The following is a 26,230-nucleotide window of genomic DNA, read 5'->3' as shown; positions in this document are numbered from 1 at the left end:
CGTTGGTAAATATGAGATCGATTTGTGTCTTGGTAGAGTTCGTTATTCTTGTTGGCCCGTGGACAACTTGTGTTAGATCAAACTTGTCTGTGATTAGTTTAGGCTTTTTGTAATGTGCTTTTTTCTAGCGAGTTTGTCCTCCCAGTCTATTTTAAAATCCCCCATAATGACAATTTCTTTATAAAGATTGTTTCCTTTTAGCAGCTTCTCAAAGTTTTGGGAGAGGGAGACCTGTACATTACAACAAGGACAAAGGACATTTGTGGTGAAAGGGTGACATTGAGACCTAAACATTCTAATAGATTACAATTTGACCACTGGATTTTGTGACACTGTAATGTGCTTTTTATATAAACCATCACTCCTCCCCTTTTTTTAATCCCTCCCTGTCTTTCCTGTAGATGTTATAACCAGGGATATTCAGAGCTGCTGACAGAGCATTTTGATTAAGCCAGGTTTCAGATAAGCATGAAAAGTCCAGTTTTGAACCCAGTAACAGATGCTGATGCAGATGCTCACTTTTAGACAGTATGCTTCTAATGCCCTTTGGTTTAGCCCTAGGGTCTCACACTGTTTGCAAATGATTGACAGTCTGAAACACCTCCCACTTCCTGTTCTTTGCAATGGCATGAGAAACCGGCATGATGTCGCCGATCCACCACTTCTGCCTCAGCACCAGCATGCCTCCCCAGTTTTTAGCAAATCAGCGCACAATATTCAGGTCAGGTGACACTTCAAAAAGACGTGCTAGCTGAGAGGAGTTTCGTCAAAGCTGACCAAAAGTGATCGAGGATGGATCATTTCAATGAACTTGATGAACCCGAATATCTTCTTCGGGGCGTAAAAGGAAAATAAAAGCTGAAACTTGTTCACAGAACCTTGCTAAAGCAGCACATTACAGTGTTTAGGGAAAAGCTCCCTGTATTGCATTTAATCACAACAATAAATTTTGTCAGGCGTCTATGTCAGCAGAGGAGATTAACATTGTAACGTTACACACATACCGAGTGTTTTATTATCATAGTAATTACTTGGTTTTGTTTAACTCTGAAACATGAAATGTGGAGTTATCTGCTTTTGCCAAAAAACAACTGTTGGAGTTATCTGCTTTTGCTAAAAAAAATAACTTTTAATATATATAAAAAAACATACTTTGAATGAACTTTAATTTTGTAAGTAACTTGTATTTTACTGTTTGTTATTATTATTACTTAATCAAAACAACCCAGCTGCAGTTTGTTATCTGTTTTTGCAAATTAACTTGTAAATGTCCCAAATGGGTGAGGGTGTGCAATTTTCAAAGAGTTTAATTAAACTTTCATGTTATATATTTTGGTTGCATTTGTGAGTTAATATAAATGTAACTGGTTGTGTATACTTGGCACATAATCTCTAAATATCGATAAATCAATCGTAGAATCGTAGAAATTTTTGAGGTATCGGCAAATATTGTATTGCTGGCTGAGAGAATCGATATCATATTGTATCGTGATGAACAATACGATTTACATCCCTAGTGAGCATCGAGTCAGAGGAGGTGTTGGGGCAAACAGCTCTCTCCAATATTTTGAATTTGTACTGCAGTACCCATTTCAATCGCTAGCTGTCAATTCTACATACTGTACCTTTAACTGCTCCTTTTTACCTTTTACTGTTGCTGAAACAGTTTCAGCCTGTAAGCTCAACACACTAAAAAGTAATGGCCAAGGTTAAGCTCAATCGAAAGTATTTGGAGCATAAGTGTGTTGAACTAACTTCAACCTTTTTTTTTAATGTCAAAATAATTTTTGTGGCAATTGATTTTAAGCAACAAAGGCTATTGATTGAGTTCAATTTAAATGGTAAATTCTATTACTCTGACTACAGGAAACATGTAAACATGCCTCTTTCACTCCCTGCTCCCTCTCCTCCTCTCTGTAAGATGACCTGTCTGTTTCATATGAGGCCTGCTGCGTCGCAGAGAGCTCTGACAGGCATGCATGCAAATGGGATACACAGATACACAAACCATCTGCAGCCTGACAGACCGCAAGCTTATGAATATTAGAGGACAGATGCTTTAAACAACTGTGCGTGCATCTGAATGCACACACTGGACATCAAGCTACATGAGTCCATTTCCACCACTTCCAGAGAATCATACCTATACTTATTCACCATCACAGCTGTCATCATCTTCTCTATATAATCATTATAATCATCAGTGACACCATAATCAGAAATATAGTAGCAACATACAGTACATGGTATCCTAATTCCTTTCTGCTGATTTTTTTGAAACCAGCCCAAGCTGGTTCACTAATCTTAGCTGGTTTAAACTGGTCTAGCTGGTCTGCCAGTCTTGTCAAACTGTTGTTTATCTAATCTAGCTGGCAATCCCTCTAAAACCATCAAACCAGACTATTTTTTATCATTTAGCTTTCTCTCGTTAACACTACTAGTTCAATCTAACACAATTTCCTAACACGCTCACAGTGACATTTCATTGGAACAAAATCTGCTCCACATAACTCTATAGTAAACATCACAGTTATGGAACTGTGATTGTGTCGTTTCACGCAATATTTCTCATGCTGCTGGGAAAAAAGACTTGATGCTGGAAAGATGGCACTGTGCACCTGGTTTAGACATGGTGTAAAGCCTAGCTTACCTTTGCCATCTGTGCCTGCACGCCACTGGCCTTTAGGGACGCTACAGCTTTCTGCGCCGCCGCAGGACTGTCGAAATCCACAAAGCCATATCCTACACACACAGTAACAGAGTAAGAGTGAGTTAAGAGATATTTATACACATTACAAGACACATATTTTCGCCCAAAACTGAAGAAATCTATATCAGACATTAATCAGACCTTATCAGACGCATTTATCAGATTCAAGATTCATGGGTCAAAGCAAGACCGCTCTGTTGTTTGTTTTATCATGCTGATCGTGGCGACACAAGAGAGTCTGCATGTTAGAGCACAGCCGCTTGTGTCTGTGTGTGTGCTTGGGGAGACAGGAAACGGCCATTTTGTTCAAGGCTCATGCTTGTCAACTATTTCCTCAGTAACAGGACAGAGAAGGATTCAGCCTGACCTCACCCCTGCTGGAAAATCCAGCTTAAAGTAAGAGTTCAGCCAAAAATGAACATTCTATTATTATGTAATCACATTTACAGTGCATTTTTTACATATTGTACAATGGCAACTCTTTTAAATATAATAAAAGAGAAAAAGTATAATTCATGCACTATATTCCAAGTCATAAGATAGCTTTGTCTGTTTATCAAGTTTATTAGAGTTCTTGAGCATTTTTTTCAAATTCGATTAAATGATTCGGTTGATCCAGTTAACAAAACTGGACTAAATCGCTGCATCCCAAAAGTCGAACTATACTACGCACTATGTACTGTAGTGTATACACCTTGTAGTGTTTACATTTTATAAGGTTATTTTGTCTTTCAACATTGAAGCATAGCCCCTCCCCCTCCGTTACGTAATTAAAGCTGTGACAGTTGAGCGCATGAAGTGTCCAACATTCCACACATTGCTTTTTTGTTTAAGTGCATAATGCGGGCATTACAAAGTGCACTTTTTGTAATTGTAATTTTCAGTGTGAACACACTACTCGCACTATTTATACTAAAAAAATGACATAGAATAGTGCACAAGTTTTTTGACAATTTAAAGACTTACACACATGCATGCGCACACGCGCGCTCACACACACACACACACACACACACACACACACACACACACACACACACACACACACACACACACACACACACACACACACACACACACCCCCACACACACACACACACACACACACACACACACACACACACACACACACACACACACACACACACACACACACACACACACACACACACTAAGTGGTTACTGATCAGGAGTTCAGGGCCCACTAGGGGGCCTCAGCAAACTTCCAATTATTTAAATTAATAGATTTTTTTTGTTTTGTTATTTATTTCCGTTTTACCCCTCAATAGCTATTGCTTTTATTGAAGAACTCTTAAAAATAAATTGTGGTTAGTTAATTTAATATAAAATACTATTTACTGTTAATACAAAAGTTTGAATTATTTGCTATAATTACAGTAGAAATACCTGAAGTGTCTTACACTATATTGAAGAGCCATTGAAAATTAAAATTGTGTTAGACAATCGGGTTGTTTGAGAAAAAGTTTGAGAACACACTGTTATATTTATATATTAAGTATTAGGGCTGTCAAACAGTAATGTGTTAATTTTGCAATAATTAAAAAAAAAGCTATTACCCAGCATCTGTTTTTTTCTGTCATCCTTTAGCTGTGCTTCAGTGCATGATCACACTATCATTTATTTAAGTGCTATTAAACTGTTCAAGTGCAATACGATACGTCACAATACATATGCACACATGGTTCCTGGCAAACCAGCTAATAGCCAGCTTTGACCAGCAGGAAAGCAGTTACCAAGTTTTAAAACTCAGCTACTTTTCCAGTAGGGTCCATTCCGCCACCCAGCTCTTTAACCAAACATTTATTAGGCACCAAGCGAGATAGAAGATCCATGACTTCTTTTACGACATATCGTATTAAAAACTGCAGTGGCGGAGGTTCTTAAAGACCCTCAGTACAATTGAGGCACATTTGAGGCAGTGTGTCTTCATTCGGCAGAGGCATTCTCACCATAAGCCTCTCTAAACTCTAAACACACACACACTCTCAAAGCCTGACGGACATTCAAAACCACAGATGGCAGAGCACAGAGCTTTGGAGAGCCCGGGAATGGTTCAAGCCAACAGCTCTATATGCCAGACATATGTGTTCATTTACGCACGCACACACACCTTACATATAGAACAACACGCCATCCGCTTTGAAGTCTCCCGGTAAACATGGACGTGAGAAGGAGAGGGAGAACGATCTCTACAGCAGAGAACAGAGCCATCCAGATGTTCCAAAGACTGCAGATGTTTCATAAGCCTAAGAAAACAGAGCGTGTGTGTGAAAAAGGATTTCCAGTAGACTGTTCTTGATCCAGAGAGAGGAACAGTTCTGGTTTAAGAGATCGCTGCAAGCATTCCTGAGGTCACTGACCAAGAGAGCTCAACAGCAGCCATCAGGAAGTGGGCTGAGAAAGAGGTTTCAAGTTGAAGAATGCTGGGATCAATTTCTATTAACAATGTGACGCCCAGGACCGGAAAAGGCCTGAAAAGGAGCTTGATAAAGAGGTGAAAAAGATAAAAAGAGCCTGTTTGTGTGTAGACATCCCGCAGATGAGGGTTTTGCCTGGAAGTGTTTTGGAAGCTTTACGTAATTAAATCCATAAATACAAATGTGCCTCAAATGAGTGTCCCTATTCTCATTCCTCTCTTTTCTTTTGCCTCTCCGTATTTTTCCTTTGGATATCAAGACTGTGAGGGGAAAAAAAGCTGTGCACAATATCTTCTTCCTCTGCACATAATTCCAATTAGAAAAGGAAAGCGAGGTAGTGAAAGAGAGAGCTTGTTTGCGTCCTGGTGTGTTGTACAACATGCAAATATTTACGCTCACTCCATTTAATGAGAGGCTCGTGATTGAGGGTGTGTTTGATTTTCTCTTTTACTCAATGTTGCCCACAACCCCCAACACTGTCATTCTCTCCATCTGTCATTACGTATAAGGGGAAAAAACAGCTGTCTAAAACTGAAAATGTCTTTTTTTGCACAAACAAGTTCATAATTACCGAGTCTAGTGGCGTAATTCAAAACACAAAAAAGAAACATGCTTTTTAACGTGTGTTTAACGAACGGCCAACAACCCATGTAAGAAGAGTGATTAAAAACCTTGCGGAGCTTGATAACTTACGAATGATCTCCAGAAGCAAACAGACCGAACAAACTTGATTGTAAACAACTCTCGATGGTTTACTCCATCATATGGGATTAATCTATGGCAGATAGGCCTGTAATTGCAATCAATTAACATATCTTTGAAATGAATACTGCACATCCTGTGCAAAAAAAGAAAGAAAAAGAAAAAAGGACGGCGTAGAAGCAAGCAGAACAATCATAAGTAGATTCAACAAAGCCGTGAATGAAGCGAATCCATCTTTTTGTTCATTTCCTGTCTGATATCCTTGGCTCCCATAAGTCCTGGCTGGAAGCCCATCAGGGTGGAGGAGCCTGGCAGAGTAGGAGGGCAGTTAACTCCAGGAAGTGGAAGTCCTCTAAAGCCTGGAGTGGTTTCCTCTGCTTCCCAGACACCACCTCCCTCCCCTTCCCATGTGGGCATTAATACTCATTTTCAGACATATTAGATGTGCCTTCAGAGAGAAAGCATGACAAAGAGACGTATACGTACACACAAAACAGGAAAAAAACCTACAGAAGCCAGTTTGGCAGATTGTGTAGGAAGACAGGCTGTTTATTTACAGCACTGGCTGAGTGTTTCCTGAAAAGAGGCTGTCTGCTAAATCATCAATTTCAGCCGGACGCTTCCTTCGCCCCATGGCTATTTTTAAACACCCACGAATAGGCCCGGACTTTTCAAATCAACACAGGAGGAACCCTGTGCTTTTCCTTGCCATGGCTAACCCTGTTAGTCACGCTAACGTCTTATCCGGTTGTAAAGACTTCACCCACAATCACGCAAACACGTTTCCGCATCTAAAGATCATCCAGACAATCTCCCGACTAATCCGATTCTTTCAAAAGAGATTATTGATTATTTTAAGTGAGACTGTGAATGCTCTGTGAGCATGTTTTTAATACAAACCGATATTGACTGCGGTACTCACCTTTGCACTGGTTGGTGTTTTTGTCCAGGATTGCCTTTGTTGACACTATTTTTCCATACCTGCAGAGGACAAAGAGAACAACAGGGTCAGCTCAAATGAAAGAACATCAAGTACATTTCAATGTATCACATGAAACGTGGGAAAAACTTTTTTTTTGACTTTATGGTCCACTAACAGTGTCTAATCTTTTTATCCATTTTGATTTCCACCATATCTCAAATTATGTGTTGTATTTGATTACATTACCTGGTGGGAATAATGGAAATTACATTTTTTAGAATAAAATAGGATAATTTTGCCAATTTTAATTTCATAGTTATTTAATGCATGCAATATAGACTTGCATAATTTGACAAAACATCAGCATCATTGGAATTACTCAATAAATGAATTCATTGAAAAATTCATAAAACTGATTTTAGAATATTATAAAGTGTCAATATTCAATGACACTGTTTATAAGTATAAATATATGGTTATTTTGAAAAAAATGTAAATATTTATATGATGGTCTTTCATAATTTAGAGTCGAAATGAAACAGATTTCTTCCATACGGTGATGCACATCCGAGTGTAATGGATGAATGGATGTTAAACGGACTAAATGATTGGAAAAAGTCAAGCATTTGTCACCAGAAAGTCTGATCAAAATAAAAATGAAACATACATGGATGAATCTTTCACAATAAGATCAATAACATTTATTTATTAAGTCGATTTTGGGAATTTCCATCGGGGTCTGGGACAGTTTTAAAGTGACCTTCATTTGACAAAAAGAAAGTTAAAATTTGTTAGTTAATAAAAGTCAACCACTGGGACATACAAGTGCCTGAACTTGATGAAAAACCCAAGTGTAATCTTTGCTCCGAACTTAATTAAAAAGTTTGAGCCTAACTCAAAGAGTATGTTTAATAAGGTTTAGCTTAGCTTCATTAAAAATCTTGACGAAAGGATCTACATCGATACATCAATACATTCCTTAACAGGACACCGTAAACAAGGAGAGGTTGATTTTGGGCGCAGGATGGGAGTTTCAAACCCCAGTGATTTAATTAAACATTGGAAGCTTCACAGAGCACCAATCTACACCACAAAAATCCCCACCCTCGTTTTTACTTTTTCACCTCAGCTCACAACACTGATTACTCATGTATTCTTCTAATAATCTTTCTCTTTTTTCTCTCTCTACTCCACAAAACCCCTATTCACATAGCGAAATCAATCTTGACGCAGAAACACGAAAGTGTCTGCGCAACAGAAGAATCCCTTCCCCTCTGCAGTCCCTCTTTTCCCCTATTCCTCCCCTACCACCTGCCTTCCATCCACGATGGAGGTAATAAAGTTACTTATCGCTTCCGTCTCCGCCTGAAGACTGGGAAGACTGATATAACCGTGGCGCTCCTGATGTGACTTTTTTAATTAATATTTAATGCGGCTCCCACCTCCAGGTAAAAGCGGGAGACTATATTACCCACCTTTATAAGGATGGAGGCGTTTAATAAGGGAAAGATAATTTTACTGTCACCGTGAGAAGCGGCGTCCCATCGAGGCATTGTGTCACTGATGTCTGGAAAATGGCAGCTAATTCATCTCAAATCCCTTATAAGCCCACAAACTGCACAGCTTTACAGAAGAAATACAAATAATTATAATAAGCTGCTGTGGAAGTACGAGGTTGATAGCAGAAAAAACAATTGTCGTTCGAGGTTTCGTGTGAATTTATCAACAAAGTCTTCTGCAATTCACACCATAACACAGCGAGTATGTGTGGGCGGATGTTTTTTGCGAAAAACGGATAATCACAACTCTGGGATTGCAGAGACTATAGAAACAATACTGGTTTTGTTTGAATTATTTTCCTCAATATGGTTTGTCAGTAAACAAAGTTGAAACTCGGGGGATGAGAGCAACCACATAACAGAGAGTGGAAGACATGAAAATGCGGAGCTCTGCTGGAGAAAGCATGTAGCAGACCAATGTGATGGAAACACATGAGAACCATTTGACTCGAACGCTTGATTTGCTGCCATTTCATCTTGCAAAACAAGTGGTTGGATAAACACAGGCGTCTCAGATGAGTGAGTGGGTCGGGGGTGGAGCTGAGAGAGGAATGTAGTCAACATAGCTGGCAACGTTTCCGCAAGCCAGTGCCATGCCGCGGTCATGCACACGGATATCTCACTAACACGAAACTCACAAACAGGAAGGTTTCCTCACAAACATAGGCGTAGATTCATTCTCCTACAGCCAATAAGGGATGCAGGGAGTGAAATGTCCCCCTAATCATTTGTCTGTCTTGTTTTGTTTGTTTAGATGCTGATAAATGAAGCATTGAGAACTACTGAGGTGGGATTAATGTTCAATAGACGGAGTCTGTGGTTGAGATGTATAAGTTACAAAATGAAAGTCTTTGTTGAAACCTCAAAAACTTTAATGACCCCAATGCCGTACTTTCTGGTTAACGTAATGTTCTTTCGGATCATTTGTCAGGATGACACAGCTAACATTGCAGCCAAAGGTGGAGGAGCTCACTGTGAGAACATCTGGCAAAGTGTCCTGATCACTCTCACACTAAACAATGAACATCAGGGTAGTTTAAAATTGACGGAGAGCATTGAAGCTGGCATTTGACGTTACTCTACACAGGCTAAAAGTGCATTACGGAGAATTGACATGCATGTACTTGCTCAATAATGTAAATGTGGGTGTTTTTGGTTCTTTTTTTAAATAATTTTTACCCCCAAAATCTTCTATAGTTCTGTCATCAGTTACATACCCTCATGTTATTCTTATTTCAAATGCACATGTAATGTTTTTTCTGTAGAATAGAAAACAAAGTTGTTGTTTTTTTAAAATCTAATCTTCAAAACTAATTGAGAGGGAGTAAATTATGACAGAATATTATTTTTGGGTGGGCAACTATTCCTTTAATGTGGTCTTATAGTCATTAGCTCCCAAAGATGCACTAGCTTTAATAATTAGCATTGCATGCATTTCATTACAATATGCACATACGTATGTAAAAATTCATGCTGGCAAATCTCAAGTGTTATCAGTCACACTAATGAAGTGCTGAACCTTTTTTTTAAATGGGTTGCATTTCAAGATTATCGCCGATCAACTTAAAAACTTTATATGGATGCAGACTTTTGATGAAGAACGAGATTCAAGTGTGTTTACTAGCTGAAAACTTTCAGAACCACAAGCATGGAGTTCCCCTCATGGATGTCTGGAGTGCCAAGAATTTGACCTTACATAGCATCAAGCCAAAGAGCTAAATGGTTTACAGTGAGAGAAGTCGCATGTTACAATATTCGTAAACAATCTACTTTATTATATAAAGCAAAATTATACTCAATAACTCAAGGACAAAAATAGTATATTGCATCATGTCCCAGCCATTCCAAACACAACAGAGCTGAGATCACATAAATCTCATTATTGACTTTTTGTTCTAATCAGCCATGACGGACAACAATATAGTTTGCATATCAAGGCACTTTGTCGGTCATTTGTTTTTTATTTTCAACAGTTTGCAATTGGTTGGCCTGGTCACAATGAAATCTCACTGGTCCAAAGTCCTGCTCTAAACAGTTGTGTATTAAAGAAATGACCCATATACTTTCTATACCACATTTCTTGTCCTATAGTGCATATTGCATAATCATAATAAAAATAGCGCTACCCTAAAACGACGTTCCTTTTTGCTGATGTCACCAGTTGGATATGATTTTGTTGATTTCAGTGAGAGCAGATAAACAACATGGTGCTCAAATGTTGTCAAGTCAGAAAAGCCCCTTTCACACAGTCCGTTGATCCCGGAAAATTGCCATAAAATTGCCAGAGTGCCTTCTGAATGAACGCAAACATGTTCCGGAATTGACTCCGGGATTGACTCCGGCATCGATCCTGGGATGGGGACCTAGTTACATTGTCGGGATCAGTCCCGGAATGCGCCCTGTGTGAACAAAAGCTGTAATCAATGCTGTAAGGGGTGTGTTTGTAATGATGACGCTGAAGCTGAGATCATTCGCCAGCTTAAGTGAAACGGTACGTTGCGCTAATTTATGATCGAATCAGAAAAAAAAAAATGCATGAGCGTGGTTTTGCAGAAATTGCAGATCATAAGCAAACGCTGCAGAGACATTAGACGTCACATCTTGACGGCATCTTTACGGGATGTGTTTGAACGTGAGGACAGATTCCAGAAAATCACTGGCAGTGTGAATGAACCAAAATCAAACAATCACAGAACAAATCCCGGGACACATTATCAGTGTATTTTTCTGAATCTTTGTGTGAAAGGGGCTAAAGAAAGAAAGAAAGAAAGAAAGAAAGAAAGAAAGAAAGAAATAAAGAAAGAAAGAAAGAAACGCCCTTAACAGAAACGCAATAACAGATTACCAGAGAGCTTTAATTAGACTGCTGATACCACACACACCAAAACCTCCAGTGAAAGACCACAATTCAGCCAGTGTGTGGAATCACAATGTTCTAACTCTGGTGATTTGGACGAAGGAACCTTCTCTCCACATTAACCAGAGCAGATCAGGTCCAAAAGAGAGGCCCACAAATGACACACACGGGATCACACACACGCCACCACCCTTTCCAACACAGCACACACTGAACCCTCTGAGTGCTTTAGTCAACCCACAAGCACACAAAATCAAATCAACATGAACACAAGAAACTGTAAACACCCCATGAGGTTAACCAAAACGCCTAGAACGACTTTCAATGAAGATGAATATATTTCTAGATCCACACACGCACTTTTGAAAGATCGCGACACGGCTCAACGTGCTGTGACAGCCCAAGCTGGGAGCAGATCCCAGCTGATTTGATCACCGTCAAGACAACACGTCTTGTGTACGAAGCTTTCAGCTGCAGTGTGTGAAGTGCTAATGACAGCTCTCAAAGGGCCGTCACACACTCTGATCTGTGTTTTTATTTTCCCCAGAGCACCGGCAGCCACGGATGCCGGACTGTTTGATGTCTCGTGCCGAGAGATGTGAACCAGCATTCTTTCAACTTCTATCCAGGTGGGTGTGTAGGATCTCTTAATTGGCAACCAATGCAGCTGTCTCATCTGACACGCCGCTCGACACTTCAGCAGCGCAAGTTACATGCATCTGATGTTTGTTTGTACACTCGCTTGCACCGTTGGAGTCAAGAAAGAAGCCCTGTGACATTGCAAAAGGAGAATTCACTTTCCTGAAGTGACAGACATTGATTGCATGTGTAAAGCCTCGTTCAAACTTGTTAGAAAGTACAATAATAAAAAATAAGCCGAGGCATGACTCAATATACATGCAAAATAACATGTATAACGTTCATAATGCAGCAGGTAGGTAAAAAAATGCAGTGGCAGAAATCGTAAAACAAAACAAAAAAAACTACATTGTCTAAGATTAGCTTTTGAGCTAAAAACTTTTGTCAACACCTCAAACCCAGATTAGGACGGAATATGAATATTCTTGCATATTATTGCACCGCAAACTAAAAATTTAGCATTAGACTAACACATCTCATATTACATCTTTCTTGACCTTCTCTCACCAAGGACACCAAGTGAGCCAAGGCTGCCACGGGTGTCCTATTATTCAGTCAGAGACGAAAGCGAGCGACGTGACTAACATTCGGTGAAGTTACCAAATGCAAAACGCTTCTTTAAATGTGTGTGTGAGCAACCTATTTGCAAGCGTGGCTGTGCAAAGTTAATCTTCGTTAAATCACCTACAATAAGTCTTCAAATCACACATGCAATCTGGCAGATTGTACTAGCAAATTAGAAACCTTTATTTGGGTACCTTACATTATTAGGGCCCTTTATTTATTATTTATGGTAAATCTAGGACTGTGTCCAAAACGCAACAGGAACCGTGCTAACAGGACATGGCTTGCATCACTTTTTTTTCTTGGTACCAGGAATTGCAAGCGAGTGTGTCTGTGGTTTGAACAGTTGAGGAGAGTTCAAAAAGATGACTGACACCTTCCTTGCTGTGCAACATGATCTCATGAGTATTCTTATGTATTTTACATAAAGTGTGGTTTCTACCAAAAGTAGATTTACGTTTTCATAGACACTGAAACATACATTATTGATTTATTGACAGCACCAAACATTACAGACGTACACATGTGTACAAATCCTTATTCATAAATATTAATATTAATATTTTGACTCTATTCTATTCAAATGTCATATCAATGACTGTTTTCAGTCGCATTTATTAAATGATAACAATTCGCTTTGTTTTATGTGTCTTTTGCTGCAAATTTGTATTAGAGGATTACATGATGTTATACAAGACTACACTTTAGACCCTTAAAATAGCATTTCTGTAATTGTTTAACCAATATTTATCATGTAATATTTATTTTGTTTGCCGTGGGACACAAAAGTCGTTTTCGCAATATAGTCCTATGCTGTGACTTACAATAGAACCATAAAATACACCCAAAAAATTTACATAAATTCACAAAAGTAATGAATTTTATTCATGCACTGTAATCCAAATTCCATTCTAAAAGAATCCATACAATTGTAAGGAACAAACTGAAATTCAAGCCTTGATTCAGTGATCTAATCTCCATTCCGTTCATTGACCGTAAATGTCAAATCCCGCACTCGTTAAAAAATTGCTGCCTCAAGAAGCTTTAGGACACATTTTATGGCAGTGATATCAAAAACTCATTGAGACTCGCCTGCTTCATTACAGATTGTGACATGTCATGTTTTGGGTGATGTGCGTTTGAAAAGCGCACTTTCACTAAGTGGATCGGGATCAGATTTTCAGGGATTATTAACTTAAATTCTGCTCTGAACCTCACGCAAAACTATATACCGCCAGAGAGGACTGCGACTGCGACACATTGTCATTTGGATTACTTTTGAATAAATTATGATCACAATTGTTTGTCTGTTATGTTTTTCTTTGTTACACTACATATTTTTAAAGAAATGGTTATGGGTAGGTTTAAAGGTAGGAGTGGGATTGGCGTTTCAATATATATATATTTTTAATGCTATATTTTTATTAAAATACTGTAGTCATGTTTTTTTTTTACTTTTTCTAAAATGTTTCTAGAGCATAGTACAAGGGCAATTATACAAATATCTTTGATATAAATGATTTATAAATATGCAATGATGTTTATGTTTAAGTACTGTTAATATGTTCATAATGCACGTTTCAGCATTTATTCAAACGTACAAAAATGTAAATTTGTACCTGTAAATGATTTTAATACAAACGTATTAACAATGAGACAAGGTTTTCTCAGAAGGCACTAGACAGAACTGATATCAATAAAACAGAGCCAGATCCAGTCCAAAGGAACTTTATCCCGAGTGTTTAGGCACCTTTTGACTAAGCTTCCCACTTCCTCTTCCTTTACCACCTCAGACATATTGACAGGAGATGTGTGATACAAAGCGAGACAGAGAGATTGAGTTTACAAAGACCTCAAGATTACTTGTGATGACTCAGCTTTTTGGCCCTCATACACTCTTCTGAGCATACCCAGAACAGTTGAGCTTCAAGAGGAGTCTGACACTCATCTGACCTTAGGTTAGGTCTGTATGCTGGAGACATGTTGCTGCTTTCAGGTTTGGAAAAAAAAAAACACAGCAGAGAGAAATAACTACAGATATTTCAGGGAAGTCTCATAAGGGAAACATCACTATAGCGACTTTCCTGCACTACCCTGCACCATGAAAACATAAAACCATTAAAGTTAGCTGCAATAAAAAAAAAATCTTCAGCAAACAAATTTTACATTGGACATCAAGTGACAAAATGACAGAAGGAGGCCTAAACATGCAATTTATTAATATGAATAATAGTAATATAATGAACTGCTAAATGCAATAATATTAAAAATGCAGAAAGATAGAATGTATTGTAATTGAAAACAGTTATTTTAATTTGTAATAATATTACAATTTTCACTGCATTAAAAAAACACTGCATAAGTATGAGTATGAGTATAAGTGACTTTTTTCAAAAACATTAACAAATTTTGCTGCCCCCAAACATTTAAACGGCAGAGTAAAATCACAATTATTAATTTAAAATGACAAAATTAGAGTCCTAATTGTTGTCCATGAACCTTGTGTGCCAGGGCTCCAGACTAACTTGTTTTACTAGGAGCGCTGTAGCCCCTGACTGAAGATTTTAGGAGCGCAAGCAGAAAATTTAAAATCGACTAGCAAGTTCGGGGCGCTGCGCTGTCTATTATTGGTCCGAACTAATAAACGGTCCGTGAAGCACAAATGAGTAGCGCATTTTCGTTCCGATTTCATTTTGTTTCTATTTATTGCTCGGTAACATTGTGGTCGTGCCAGTGCAACCTAAATAAATATTTGGTCGCACCGGCAGGAAAAATGGTCGCAAAATGCGACCAATTGGTTACAGCCTGGAGCCCTGAGTGCTACTGTATATCTAAAGTCATTTGAAGCCATATGAGAGCAAACAGACAATTAAAGTGCCCCATTACACTTTATCAAATACTCCCTTTCATGCAGTGTGTAATATACCTGTTTGAGAATGTAAAACGTCAGCAAAGTTTTAAAGATCAAAGTGCATTCTGAACAGCCGAAACGAGTCATCAGACATTCCAGTCGCACTTCCTGTTACAAAACAACACAGGTTTGACTGAGCTATCTGACCAATCAGAGCAGAGTAGGCTCTCGGAAAGGAGAGGTTAAGAGAGATCATTGATCAAGCTGTTTCAGTCACTGTGACAAAAGCGGTGATTCTGCAATGTATATTGAGAAAAATGAATTGTTTTTTGACCTTGGATGCATGTAAACCTATTGTAGAAGATGTGCAAAACAAAATAAGGATACTTTAAAATAGCATAATAGGGACACTTTAAGATGGTACTATACTGGATAAAAGTGACAGTTACATATGAGAGTGTACTGGATATAGAGTTGATTCCGGCACCCTCTCTAAAAGCTTTTTGAAACATAACCTGTTTTGCACTACAGCACCGGCATGAATAAAACTGGAGTTAAAAAATATGAATTATGGATCCATCTTCAAATCGTTAGAAATACTAGCCTGCTTTTCACCCTGTGATTAGACATTTCTACAGCGATGAGGAGGAGACATAAATCAAACTGTAGTCTAACTATGAAAAAGAAGACGACAGATGTATTGTAAGATAGCAACACTTTGAAATAAAAACCGTGACCTGTTACTAGCCTTGTCACTGGCTCAGAAATGGCTTGCATGCTCTGGATGCCTGAGTTATTCGAGCCCAGGGGGGGGCTCTGCCGACTGAAAATGAGATCCCACCCCAGAGGCTCCCCTAGATATGGCAGGCCTGTACACAAGGGCAATTCCTCCACTGGCTCAGTTAGTCAATCAGGCTGAGAGACAGAGCGAGGGAGGGGGTGTGTGGGGGGCTGCCATTTTGGGCAGCAAGCCATGGATGCTTTTCAGTGAATATAAAATATATAAGATATTATATATAGATAAGGAATAGAGAATAAAACCATGAAAATGTCAAGATACTACTGGAAGTCATATAATAACATTCTGATCTTACTCACACGCACAGGGAAAACAACACAAATGAGATCAATCTTATATATCTGTTTTTTCTCCTAGACAGCAATGAGATTAAATGGAGAGCAAATGAAGTCTCCTGCTCCCTATATTTTGCTCCTGAAGGTTTAAGGTTTAAATTTCAGAATCAAAATTTAAAGTTCAATATGATCTGAAACATTTATCACTAAATAACAGATAAAGTGATTTTAAAAATAAAAATAAACTGATATTTTGAGCTGTGATTAGTAGTGTAGCTCTATATGATTACTCTTGTCAATCATTTGCGTGTATTTTTATTTCTTCTAAAGACAATTTACTCCATTCAAATATTACAGGACTCCTGAGCTATAAAAGATAGGCCAATGAGAATACCCACATCAAATTTCCAACTTTTTAGCATTTTCTCTACTGATTTGGAGAGAAAATATGTGGAATACTGTAAGACAACGAAACGCGTAGAGTACTACTAATTATTCGTAGATGAAAACATAATCAAACTAGCCAAAATATTAATAAACAAAAAACATAATGGCTGGGGGATATATACAACATTTTGCAATGCACAGGTTTCATGTGGGTCTGCGAATGGGCAATAAAATTTAAATCTGGGCGCAGAAAAACTGGCCAAAATCATACAGGACTTGAAATTCCTAATTTATCCCTTAAAACCTTGCTCCTAGTGTGAGCAGAATTGAGTTGGATTGTATTCACTTTCTCTCTGTAGCATTAGATTACAATCAGAGACATAATGGGGGGGTCTGAAATGCAATTATTTTAAATGGTATTGTAAATTTTTTTGTCCTGAGGGTTAATACTCCATGATATCGAATCATGGAAAGGAAAAGTAATGAACTGGCTCACAGACATGACTCTCCGCCCTCTGGTTTCTACCAACACACACAGAATTGCAGATGCATAATGAAAGCACATAAACATGATGACGACGCTTTCACCTAAGGCCCTCATTAATAATTCATGATTTATATTTAAGCCTTTTATGAAAACGCCCTGGTACATTTTCAGATTTTAGTTTTTGGGGCTCAGTAAATGTAACACTTCTACAATTTGACCTTTTCACATCTTCGAATGCAACATCAAGACGTTAAAATCTGGAAGTTTGTTTATAAATGTGGCTAACATTCTGCATCTTGACAACCTGCCATTCCTCAATTATCAGATAATCTAATTAAAAAAACTGTGAGCACAGCAAGCTGAAAACTAGAAGGACTCGTTTTCATGGCTGAGGTTTGGGATTCTGCTGAGGCCACGATTACTCCTTTATAGTCTAACCCCATTGTACCTTCAGCCTCAAAACTCTGCCAATCTTCCATGGGGAATCACACAAGAAGATCTCCGAAATGTCAGCCTGACAGAAGCACTTTTCACTGCCCTTCCCGCCACTGCAGCAGAGCCACTGGAGGACGGAAGAGGGTCACTAACTGTGTGTGCATGTGCGCAAATCTGTGCGTATGCATGAACGCAGCTGTAAGCTTTAGATCGCGACACTAGGGTGGCAGATATGCATGAATGGCACCTAAATCATTGTGGTGTTATGTAAAAAAGAAAAATGCAAAGAGTGTTTGTGAACTCCATTTTTTCTGCTGAGCTCCAGAAGTGAGCCCCAAGGCGAACCCTTTTGACCTTTCCAAAATGTTACTGCCCATTTGGCACAGCAGCCGCAGCTAATAAAACTTTCATAATCATGAATTTTTGATTCCAATCCCACTCCAGGCCTTGGGCTAACCTGGACCGTGGTAGCCCGACACTCTGAGAGGAATTGAGAGCTGTTGTGGCTAGAGGTTTCATCATTCTACCCTCTGTGTTTTTGACACGTTAACATTTGGAGCATTATAAGTGGGGCATGCATTTGATTTTTTAATTTTATTTTTTAAATGAAAGTATTGTTTCTCTTCCTGCCTCTTCCCCCTAACCCCCCCCCCCCCCCCCCCCTAATCACAATGAATTCTGGGAACTATAGCTGCAGTCCAGTAATTGCACTGATCTGTGTAGCTTTTTTCTACAGAAAAAAAGCATTCCTTGGTCTAAACATTGCATAGAAACTGTTGACCCCAGATCAATATTCTCATGGTCAACTTCGCAGGGGTGAAATTAGGAAATTTAGAAATAATTATCGAAGTAAAACATAGGATTTACATCTGCATGAGTCATCAGAGCAGAAGATTATGCAAGCTGCCCTCTGGTTCTTGTACAGCATTTCATAATGACCTCCCTACACACTAATGATGCTGACTTGCCATCGCCATTTATGGGGCCATACTCTTCTCTGTAAATAAGCACAGTGATTTTTTTTTTTTTCCTGTGACCTTCTGATCGTGCATTTACATGATTGCATGCGCTCTTGTATGTGGGCACCTGTGTTTTTGCAACTATAAATAGGTATAGAGCAACTGCTCATATAGGACGACATTCCTGTTCAGACAGGAGAACGAGGTTAACAGGCAGTGACAGATAGGCACCATTGGGAAAAGACACTTACGGTTGGCAGAGTTTGATGAGGTCCTGGTCTGTGGTCCCAGGCGGAAGGCCCCGGATGTACAGGTTGGTTTTACTGAGCTGCTCCGCCGCGCTGTGGCTGCTGCTATTGGTGCTGGGGCTGGGCGGAGCCATAGGAGGAGGGGGCGGGGCATATGACTGCTGCAAGACAGAGAAAGGCAGTAGTTGTTAAAAAATGTAAATGATTTATATGAGATTACTGTAATACCAGTATGCACTTTTAAACAACAAGGTTGCATGATTTAAGAAGAGGATAATGAAAATGTATCTCTAATGGACATCTCTAGCTAATGTGTGCTTAAACACAAGCCGGTGAAGTTTATGAACAGTGTTGCTAACTCTCACGCATTTGACACAAGACACAAGCTTTCATGCTCTGTCCTAAGCAACCCAAGTATATTTCACGCCAAATAACAAGACAATGCAAATAAAAGGGTACATTCCAATTTGTCTTGAATTTCAAGGGGACTTATATATTCGTCATTTAATTTGAGACACTTGCCGTGTCATATGCCTGAGAGCTTTACTGTCGAATAAATAGATATTTTCCCAAACTTACAATTATGTACATATTTCATATTTCAGCAACTCGGCATGACAGCGTACAACTGAAGGCCTATAAGTTCAAAGTGTGCCTGCATGCCTGCAATACACTGAATAAAATGACCAACACTTACTTTGGTCGTTATTTAGTTAAGTGAAATAGCCCTGTCGCTTTGTAAACACTCATCTCTTGCTATCCGTGACTGTTCGAGCCTATTTCTGCTTGATTTCGCGTTTAAGCGGAAGGAGAAATAACATATAGTTCGTACGTATCAATTATCTGCAAACAAAGTTAATTTTTAAGAGGCTTATAATATATAAATAAGCAAATTATACAATTATTTGCATTACGATCGATCAACGTTTTTATGTAAGAACTACAGTATCCATGCAACATCAGCATCAGATATTTCAATATCAATCCGCCCGGATTTATGCTGCCTTCACGTGCTATCAGAATTATTCTAAATACACATTTTCCTAGTTGAAAATTGGACATGAATATCCTCTCACATCGTATTTACCACTGTCCGGGGTTTTGATACCGTATAGGTTCCCGAGATGCACGGGCCACAAACTTTAAACACGGAGAGTGCAAAGATTGCTGTTGTGACTGGTAAGTTAACATTAGCCTATTCGGTTTTTTTCCCCACAACCGCTTTATCGCCTTGACGCTAAAGTAGTTCATATTTACGTGAATAAGCATTTAAAGCATTGTAGTATCTAGTTATTAAACAGCGAAAATAGCATTTGAGTTTTGACCGAAATTCTAGACAGAAAACTGACTAGACAGCGTAGTGAATATGGTTGTCAATTAATGTGACGCTAAATATAATTTTGGCTTTAAGATTTCCCAATTAATGCAAGCATAATCTTGCTATTGTTCAACAATAAAGCACTTGAATGCAACAAGCTCGTGATCTCGACTTCTGAAGTACGTGAAGTTAGTAGTAAATGTCCGATGGCGCAATGCAGCGAAGTCTGACCTCGTGCTCTGCTCACACTCACAGCTGATTGGTCCAAAGAATTGCACCTGCAGTTTCGACGATTCCAGTCTGGAATGAATGTAACGTTACAGTTGAAATATGCAAGTTTAATCATGGTCGTCAGCAAGCAAGGTACAGCACATGAGCAAAACTTACTGAACTGATTGTACTTATATCCCTCACAGGTTGTTTTAATCCGAGTCCATTTTTAATATGGCGTGATGACGTCTAAAGCCTTTGAACCGCACACACCGAACACACCGAGCGAGCGTTATATATTTTCTGACAGACACTTAGTCAGATATAGAACCATCACTGTGACAGTTAGATTGTGTCATGAGAGCTATTATTTGTGTGTGTGTGTGTGTGTGTGTGTGTGTGTGTGTGTGTGTGTGTGTGTGTGTGTGTGTGTGTGTGTGCGCTTACCAAGTGATGTCTATGTAATGGACTGTGTGCGTCTGGCCCGCGCTTTCTCTGTGTTTGTGATAATCATTGGCTGTCAGTTGTGCTGTACACTGGCAAGTCTCCCCTGCCATTAATCTATTACCTGCACTTCCCCACAGCCTGCAATTTCCTCTAGACAGACAGACAGACAGACAGACAGACAGACAGGCATGCCTATCGCGGCTAGAATAGATTCTGCATTCATTTAGTTCACACACCCCCTTGTGCCTCAAGCTACAGTTATGAATGAACCCATTGAATTCTCAGGAATACAACACACAGACAGGGAACAGAAGCCGACGTCAAAGCCATCAAAAAATAATGTGCGTGTGCGCATGTGCATATAGGGAAATATAAAGTAGGGGATTTTAAATAAATATGAGAAGGTCAGTGCATTGAATGAACAATGACATATGTGCCAGCAGTGTTGTAACTACTAACTCAACTTTATGTTCAGTCGCGTGAGTCGTTCAAGTTTATAGGTAGTTATTGTTTGGTTTATTTGCATGGATATGAAATATATACAATAAAAACAAGAAGGTATCCATATACTGTGCAGGGAGATGCAGAAAACCCAAAAGGACTTATTTAAAGCCTCCACCTAAACAACAAAGAAAAAGAAAACGAATTATGAAATAAAGAAAAAGCCAAATTACTACAACAATTACATAAATGCATATGACTGTATCAAGTTAATTACAACATCAAAAAACCCCAAATTATGTAGCCTACTCCAGAAACAAGCCCTAGGGGGAAATATTTGAGAAAACAAAATAAGCAATTAAATTATCCTTTATAGTACATATATATATATATATATATATATATATATATATATATATATATAATTTATTTATTTATTTTTACATTTTTTTGCTAGATGGGATAAACCATTCCATAATTGAATACTCTAAATCTTATCGAGGATTGACCTCTACAAGTAAGAAATTTGGGAATCTGAAAATTGACGAGATAAGTGACAGTGAACCTATGAATTTACTTTAAAATACATCTTGCATTGCTTTGGAATGTTACCTTCTCTTGAATATATATCACAAATGAAAACACATATTTGAGAAATATTAATATCAATAGTAAGAACCAGAAGTTTCTGAAATAAAGAAGCAAATGAAGTATGGATTTGACCGAGTTGCAATCCTAACAAAGGATAAAATTGCTTTTGAAGAGTAGTAGGAAAAGTGCTCACCCAAACTATATTACAATTTGAAAGGTATGGCTAGTAGGTCACATGCTAATGACAACACGGCAAACGTAGAACGTCCGGATTACATTCATACTACAGGCTATAGAATATACTATCGGTAGTGAAGTAATTACTTAGTAATAAGTAGCTTCTCGACAGTATGCGATTTCGGATGCAGCTATGGTTTGCGTTTGAAAGTTCTATTCATTCTAATGACTCAGTTCATATTGAACAGTCCTTTCTCTTGTATGTAGTTATAGTAAGTTTGATTCATTCTAAATAAACTGTTTGTTTGGGCCATTTGCCAATCGTAAATTTAGAGATTCAAACAATGATTCATTGATTCGCATGTTGCTGCTCATTACTTTCTTTTTCGACTCAGTCATATATAAGTGTTGTATACTAGTGTTTATTGTATTTAGTTCTTAATTTTGATGTCACATTAATTGTGATTTATTAGATTAATGTCATGATAGTCACCACATATCATAAAAAATGCAAAAGTATCTTAAAGCATTATTTTGCATAGAAATAATGCTGTAACTTATTTATTTTTTATAATATATACAGTATTTTATAGCATAACTTTTAAACCTAATGTTCCCCAACACTGATGCACACATAACTCTGCTTTACAAGCTGTGTCTTAGTGTACCAGACCCTACATGAAATCTGGATATAATAAATACACCCAATTCCCAGAAACTTTACACACCATATGTGTGTCTGACATGGCTTCAGGCAGTCATGCACACACACGCATGATCTGACTGCACAAAAAGCTTCCTGTGTGAGTGGAAGCTTATCAGACCCTCCCGGCCCGGTTCTCCTCGACAGATCAGGGGCTGGCCTCCGCAAACGACGCCGGGATGGAGACAGACCGAGCGCAAGAGAGCAAAAGCTCGGCTGATCAAAGTGCGCGCCACAGACACCTCTTTCAGCCAATTTGTGGAGCTGTCAGGGGCACGGCGATAGCGCGTCAGGGTGTGTAGTGTGTCAGGAGTCATGATGAGGGAAGCCTTTGAAACGTCAAAGGCGTTCACTTCGCCATCAGACGGGCCGGGATTAGAGGGAAAGGGAGAGATGATGTTGCTTCTACAATGGACTCCAGCAGGAATCACACACATACTCTAGGCGTTTCTATAGCCACACACACTAACAAATCCCATTCAGTCGTACATGCAGCTTTAGCGGAGGCACTTAACTTAACCGAGGAGACCCTGGGAGACAAATTGGCTGATGATAGATGTGCTATTATGCTACACATATGTTGTCTGAAATGCATTAGCACATTTGAAAGTTTTCATTTGTGATAGGTTGTCAGGTAACAATGGTTTGTCTTTAGGTTTTGCTTTGGTAAGAAGTGTTTGTACACTATCCTAGGCCTATACATTGTCGTGGCATAGTGATATAAATTATATATATATATATAAAAATGTATACAGTTTATATCTATATATTTTTTGCAAACCAAAAAAAAACATTTTTCAGCCTTTTGACTATAGGGTCATTCCTTGTCAACTCAAGAGGTCATAGGCTCAGATTTTTAATTGTATCCTTATTTTTTTCTGAAGAAATACAGTGATGAAAGCCACAATATGAAATGCCATGAATTCATATGTATTGACTAATCCACTATTTTGTAGAGGGGGGGTCAAAATGACATTTTTCACATAAGATTTGGAGCCATATTACAGGGGGCCATATTACATTTTATTTTTCTCATGTTGGTATGCCTGTAACTATTGGAGCCCCTATATGGTTCAATCCAATATACATGGGGATTCCAATGCTGCTCCATGTCCAAATTGTCATAACTTACTTCAGAAAGAAATATGAACCAGGAAAGTTTCAGAAATTTGGTTGACTTGACACGGAATGACCCTATTTAATAATTGTATATATATATTTTTTTTTATACAAGCATGTAAAATTTTATGTGGGATGAACATTTTTGAGTGATGACTCAAACTAGTCATTTAACCAATATTTTCTAAATGGATCATTGGATCAAAGCCATTAAGAAACAGAACACCCAAAAAAAACAACCTTAATTAGCTATACATTTCCTAGCCGTAGTTACTGTATAATTGGTGGATGTTGTTTAGCTTTGGTGCTTATACAGTCTGCATGAGTCTTAGTTCAGCTTGTGTCATTTGTGTAATTTCACTCACATCATTTCTAGTCATCTCTATTCTGTAGCTTTTAATCAAAGTGGCAAAAAGGCTAAAGCCTTCCAGAGAAGAGGAAACCAGTTATTGTCTGCTAATTAAACAATTCCTGGCTTTTTTCTCCTTGTCTTTTGCTCTCTCTTGTCTCTGTCTTCTACCACTCTAATGACAGTAATCTGTCCATTCAGCCCCCCTCTTCTTCTTCCGCAGCCTGGCTTCTGTAAACGTCTCCTCCTCTCCCCCGCCCCACTCCTCTACTATGGATAAATCCCTCCCTCCCTCCTGCTTCCCCACCTTCCCTCCGTATCCCAGGGTTGGCCGGTGCGTAGCCGGGCTCTGCTCTTTATTAAAGGGTGAGTGATGTGCACACACATTATCTCCTCGCTGCACGCCCAGATAGCCTTCATTTCCCTAAAGAGTACTCCAGTCACCAAACAATTAGTACTTCCTGGAGAGCCCTCGAAAATGGGTTTCGAATGGCCGCTTCTCCTCTCCTCCAACCCTTCTCCCTCCCTCTGTCTGTCCGCCTGCCTTTCTCTCTCTCTCACTCTCCCTTTCTCTCTCTCTTTACCTCTCATTATTTCTCCTCCGCTGTTCTTCGCAGAGAGAGATTGACCTCTATCAGGTCAGCTTTCTTGCGCTGCCTGCTGAGTATGTGGAGTTAACCCCTGCCTCCGCCAACTGTGATTATGCTTAGGCTGTGAAAACGTATATGTGTGTGTGCAGTTCGTATGCATGCATTTAAATTATTCAGTGTATATCCACACATTGATGCATCACTGCATGTAATATCAGTCAATGACTTAAAGTCCACGATAAAAAACAACAACTTTTCTTAAAAACCTTTTTAAAAAGTCTGCATTTGAATTCAAGTTTTTAGAAATGTACTTGTCATATTCATGTACTTAGTTTCATGTGGTTTGACAGAAAAACAAAAAATTCTTCTATTTTTATGTAATGTAAATGTAATGACTCAAATGTAATGTGGTGTTATCACAGAGTAAAATGTAATACAATATTTGAATTTCCTTTCACCTTTTTTAAATACTTTTTTTATTTTATATATCTAGCAACAAATATTTTCAGGTCAATATTTCAGGGAAAAAGTACTTTTTTATTATTATTAATAATTATTAATTTTCGGGGAGACATGACATGAACAATGTTTACAACCTGAACTGGCCTTGCCTTGTAATAAAATATTAAATTATTGATTAATTTAAAGTCCCCCAATAATTGTATCCCTTAAAATGCATCTTTGCTCACCAAAATGACATATTTAAATACTATTTTGTTCCCGTGAAAAAATATTCTTCATGCCTTAAAATAGCTTGACTGCAACTCTACACCCCTGCTTCATTTAGTATACGTGGACCCGTGAATATGCTTATTAGACCCGCCTCCACTCACTCTGGCACACAAATTCACTCGGGCCAACTTACCGACGAAACGCTGCACTATGATATCGCTCTTTACAGCATCGGACACATAGCGGTAATTAATATTAGTCTTTTGCTTGACTATGTTATCAAACAGCTGATAATGTGTTGCTAATCTTACACAAACTATTTTCCCGTTCGCCATCTCAGTCTGCCTTCTAACAATCATCAGAAACGCTTTGAACAACACAGAACGTCAGTGGAGAAAGGCATGATATAGTTCATCATAACATCATAATATACATCATACACCAGCGATATTGCTAAATCTATTCGATTTTTCATATCAGATCAGTATACTGGGATACCCTGGCATCTCTCGAGACTCCCATGCTATTTAGTTGCAAATGATATGCTAAAGCCAGCCGGCAAGTTGACGTGATTGGTTACAAGGTAGTAGTTTGTGACGTCAGAAACACCAGCGATTTCAATCCGCGTTTTTGATACTGTGTGTGTTTTTTTTTTCACTCACAATGGTGTTGACTTATGAATTTGCACATGGTTCGTCTTTAAGCACATTAAAAATACTACATACTAGACATATAAACAACATTAAAAACTTGATTTTCACCACAGGGGGACTTTAAGAAG

General features: G+C 38.5%; 1 protein-coding gene across 2 annotated transcripts in view; it reads right to left on the bottom strand.

Annotated features, from left to right (window-relative positions):
- Positions 1 to 26,230, bottom strand: part of rbms3 (RNA binding motif, single stranded interacting protein) — a 156,968-nt gene that overhangs the window by 102,965 nt on the left and 27,773 nt on the right. For both annotated transcript variants that reach the window (XM_077215006.1, XM_077215007.1), the window contains exons 2-4: positions 18,836 to 18,993; positions 6,773 to 6,831; positions 2,651 to 2,742 (exon numbers count right to left, since the gene is read on the bottom strand). In XM_077215006.1, coding sequence (XP_077071121.1) covers positions 2,651 to 2,742; positions 6,773 to 6,831; positions 18,836 to 18,993 — 309 coding nt within the window. The remainder of the gene's footprint in view (positions 1 to 2,650; positions 2,743 to 6,772; positions 6,832 to 18,835; positions 18,994 to 26,230) is intronic.

The sequence above is a fragment of the Siphateles boraxobius genome, unplaced genomic scaffold, assembly GCF_051911475.1.
Source record: "Siphateles boraxobius isolate OS27281-9 unplaced genomic scaffold, OSU_SipBor_1 68, whole genome shotgun sequence".
Lineage (NCBI taxonomy): Eukaryota > Metazoa > Chordata > Actinopteri > Cypriniformes > Leuciscidae > Siphateles > Siphateles boraxobius.
The sequence above is the reverse complement of the archived record's forward strand: the minus strand, read 5'-3'. Positions and strand labels throughout refer to the sequence as shown.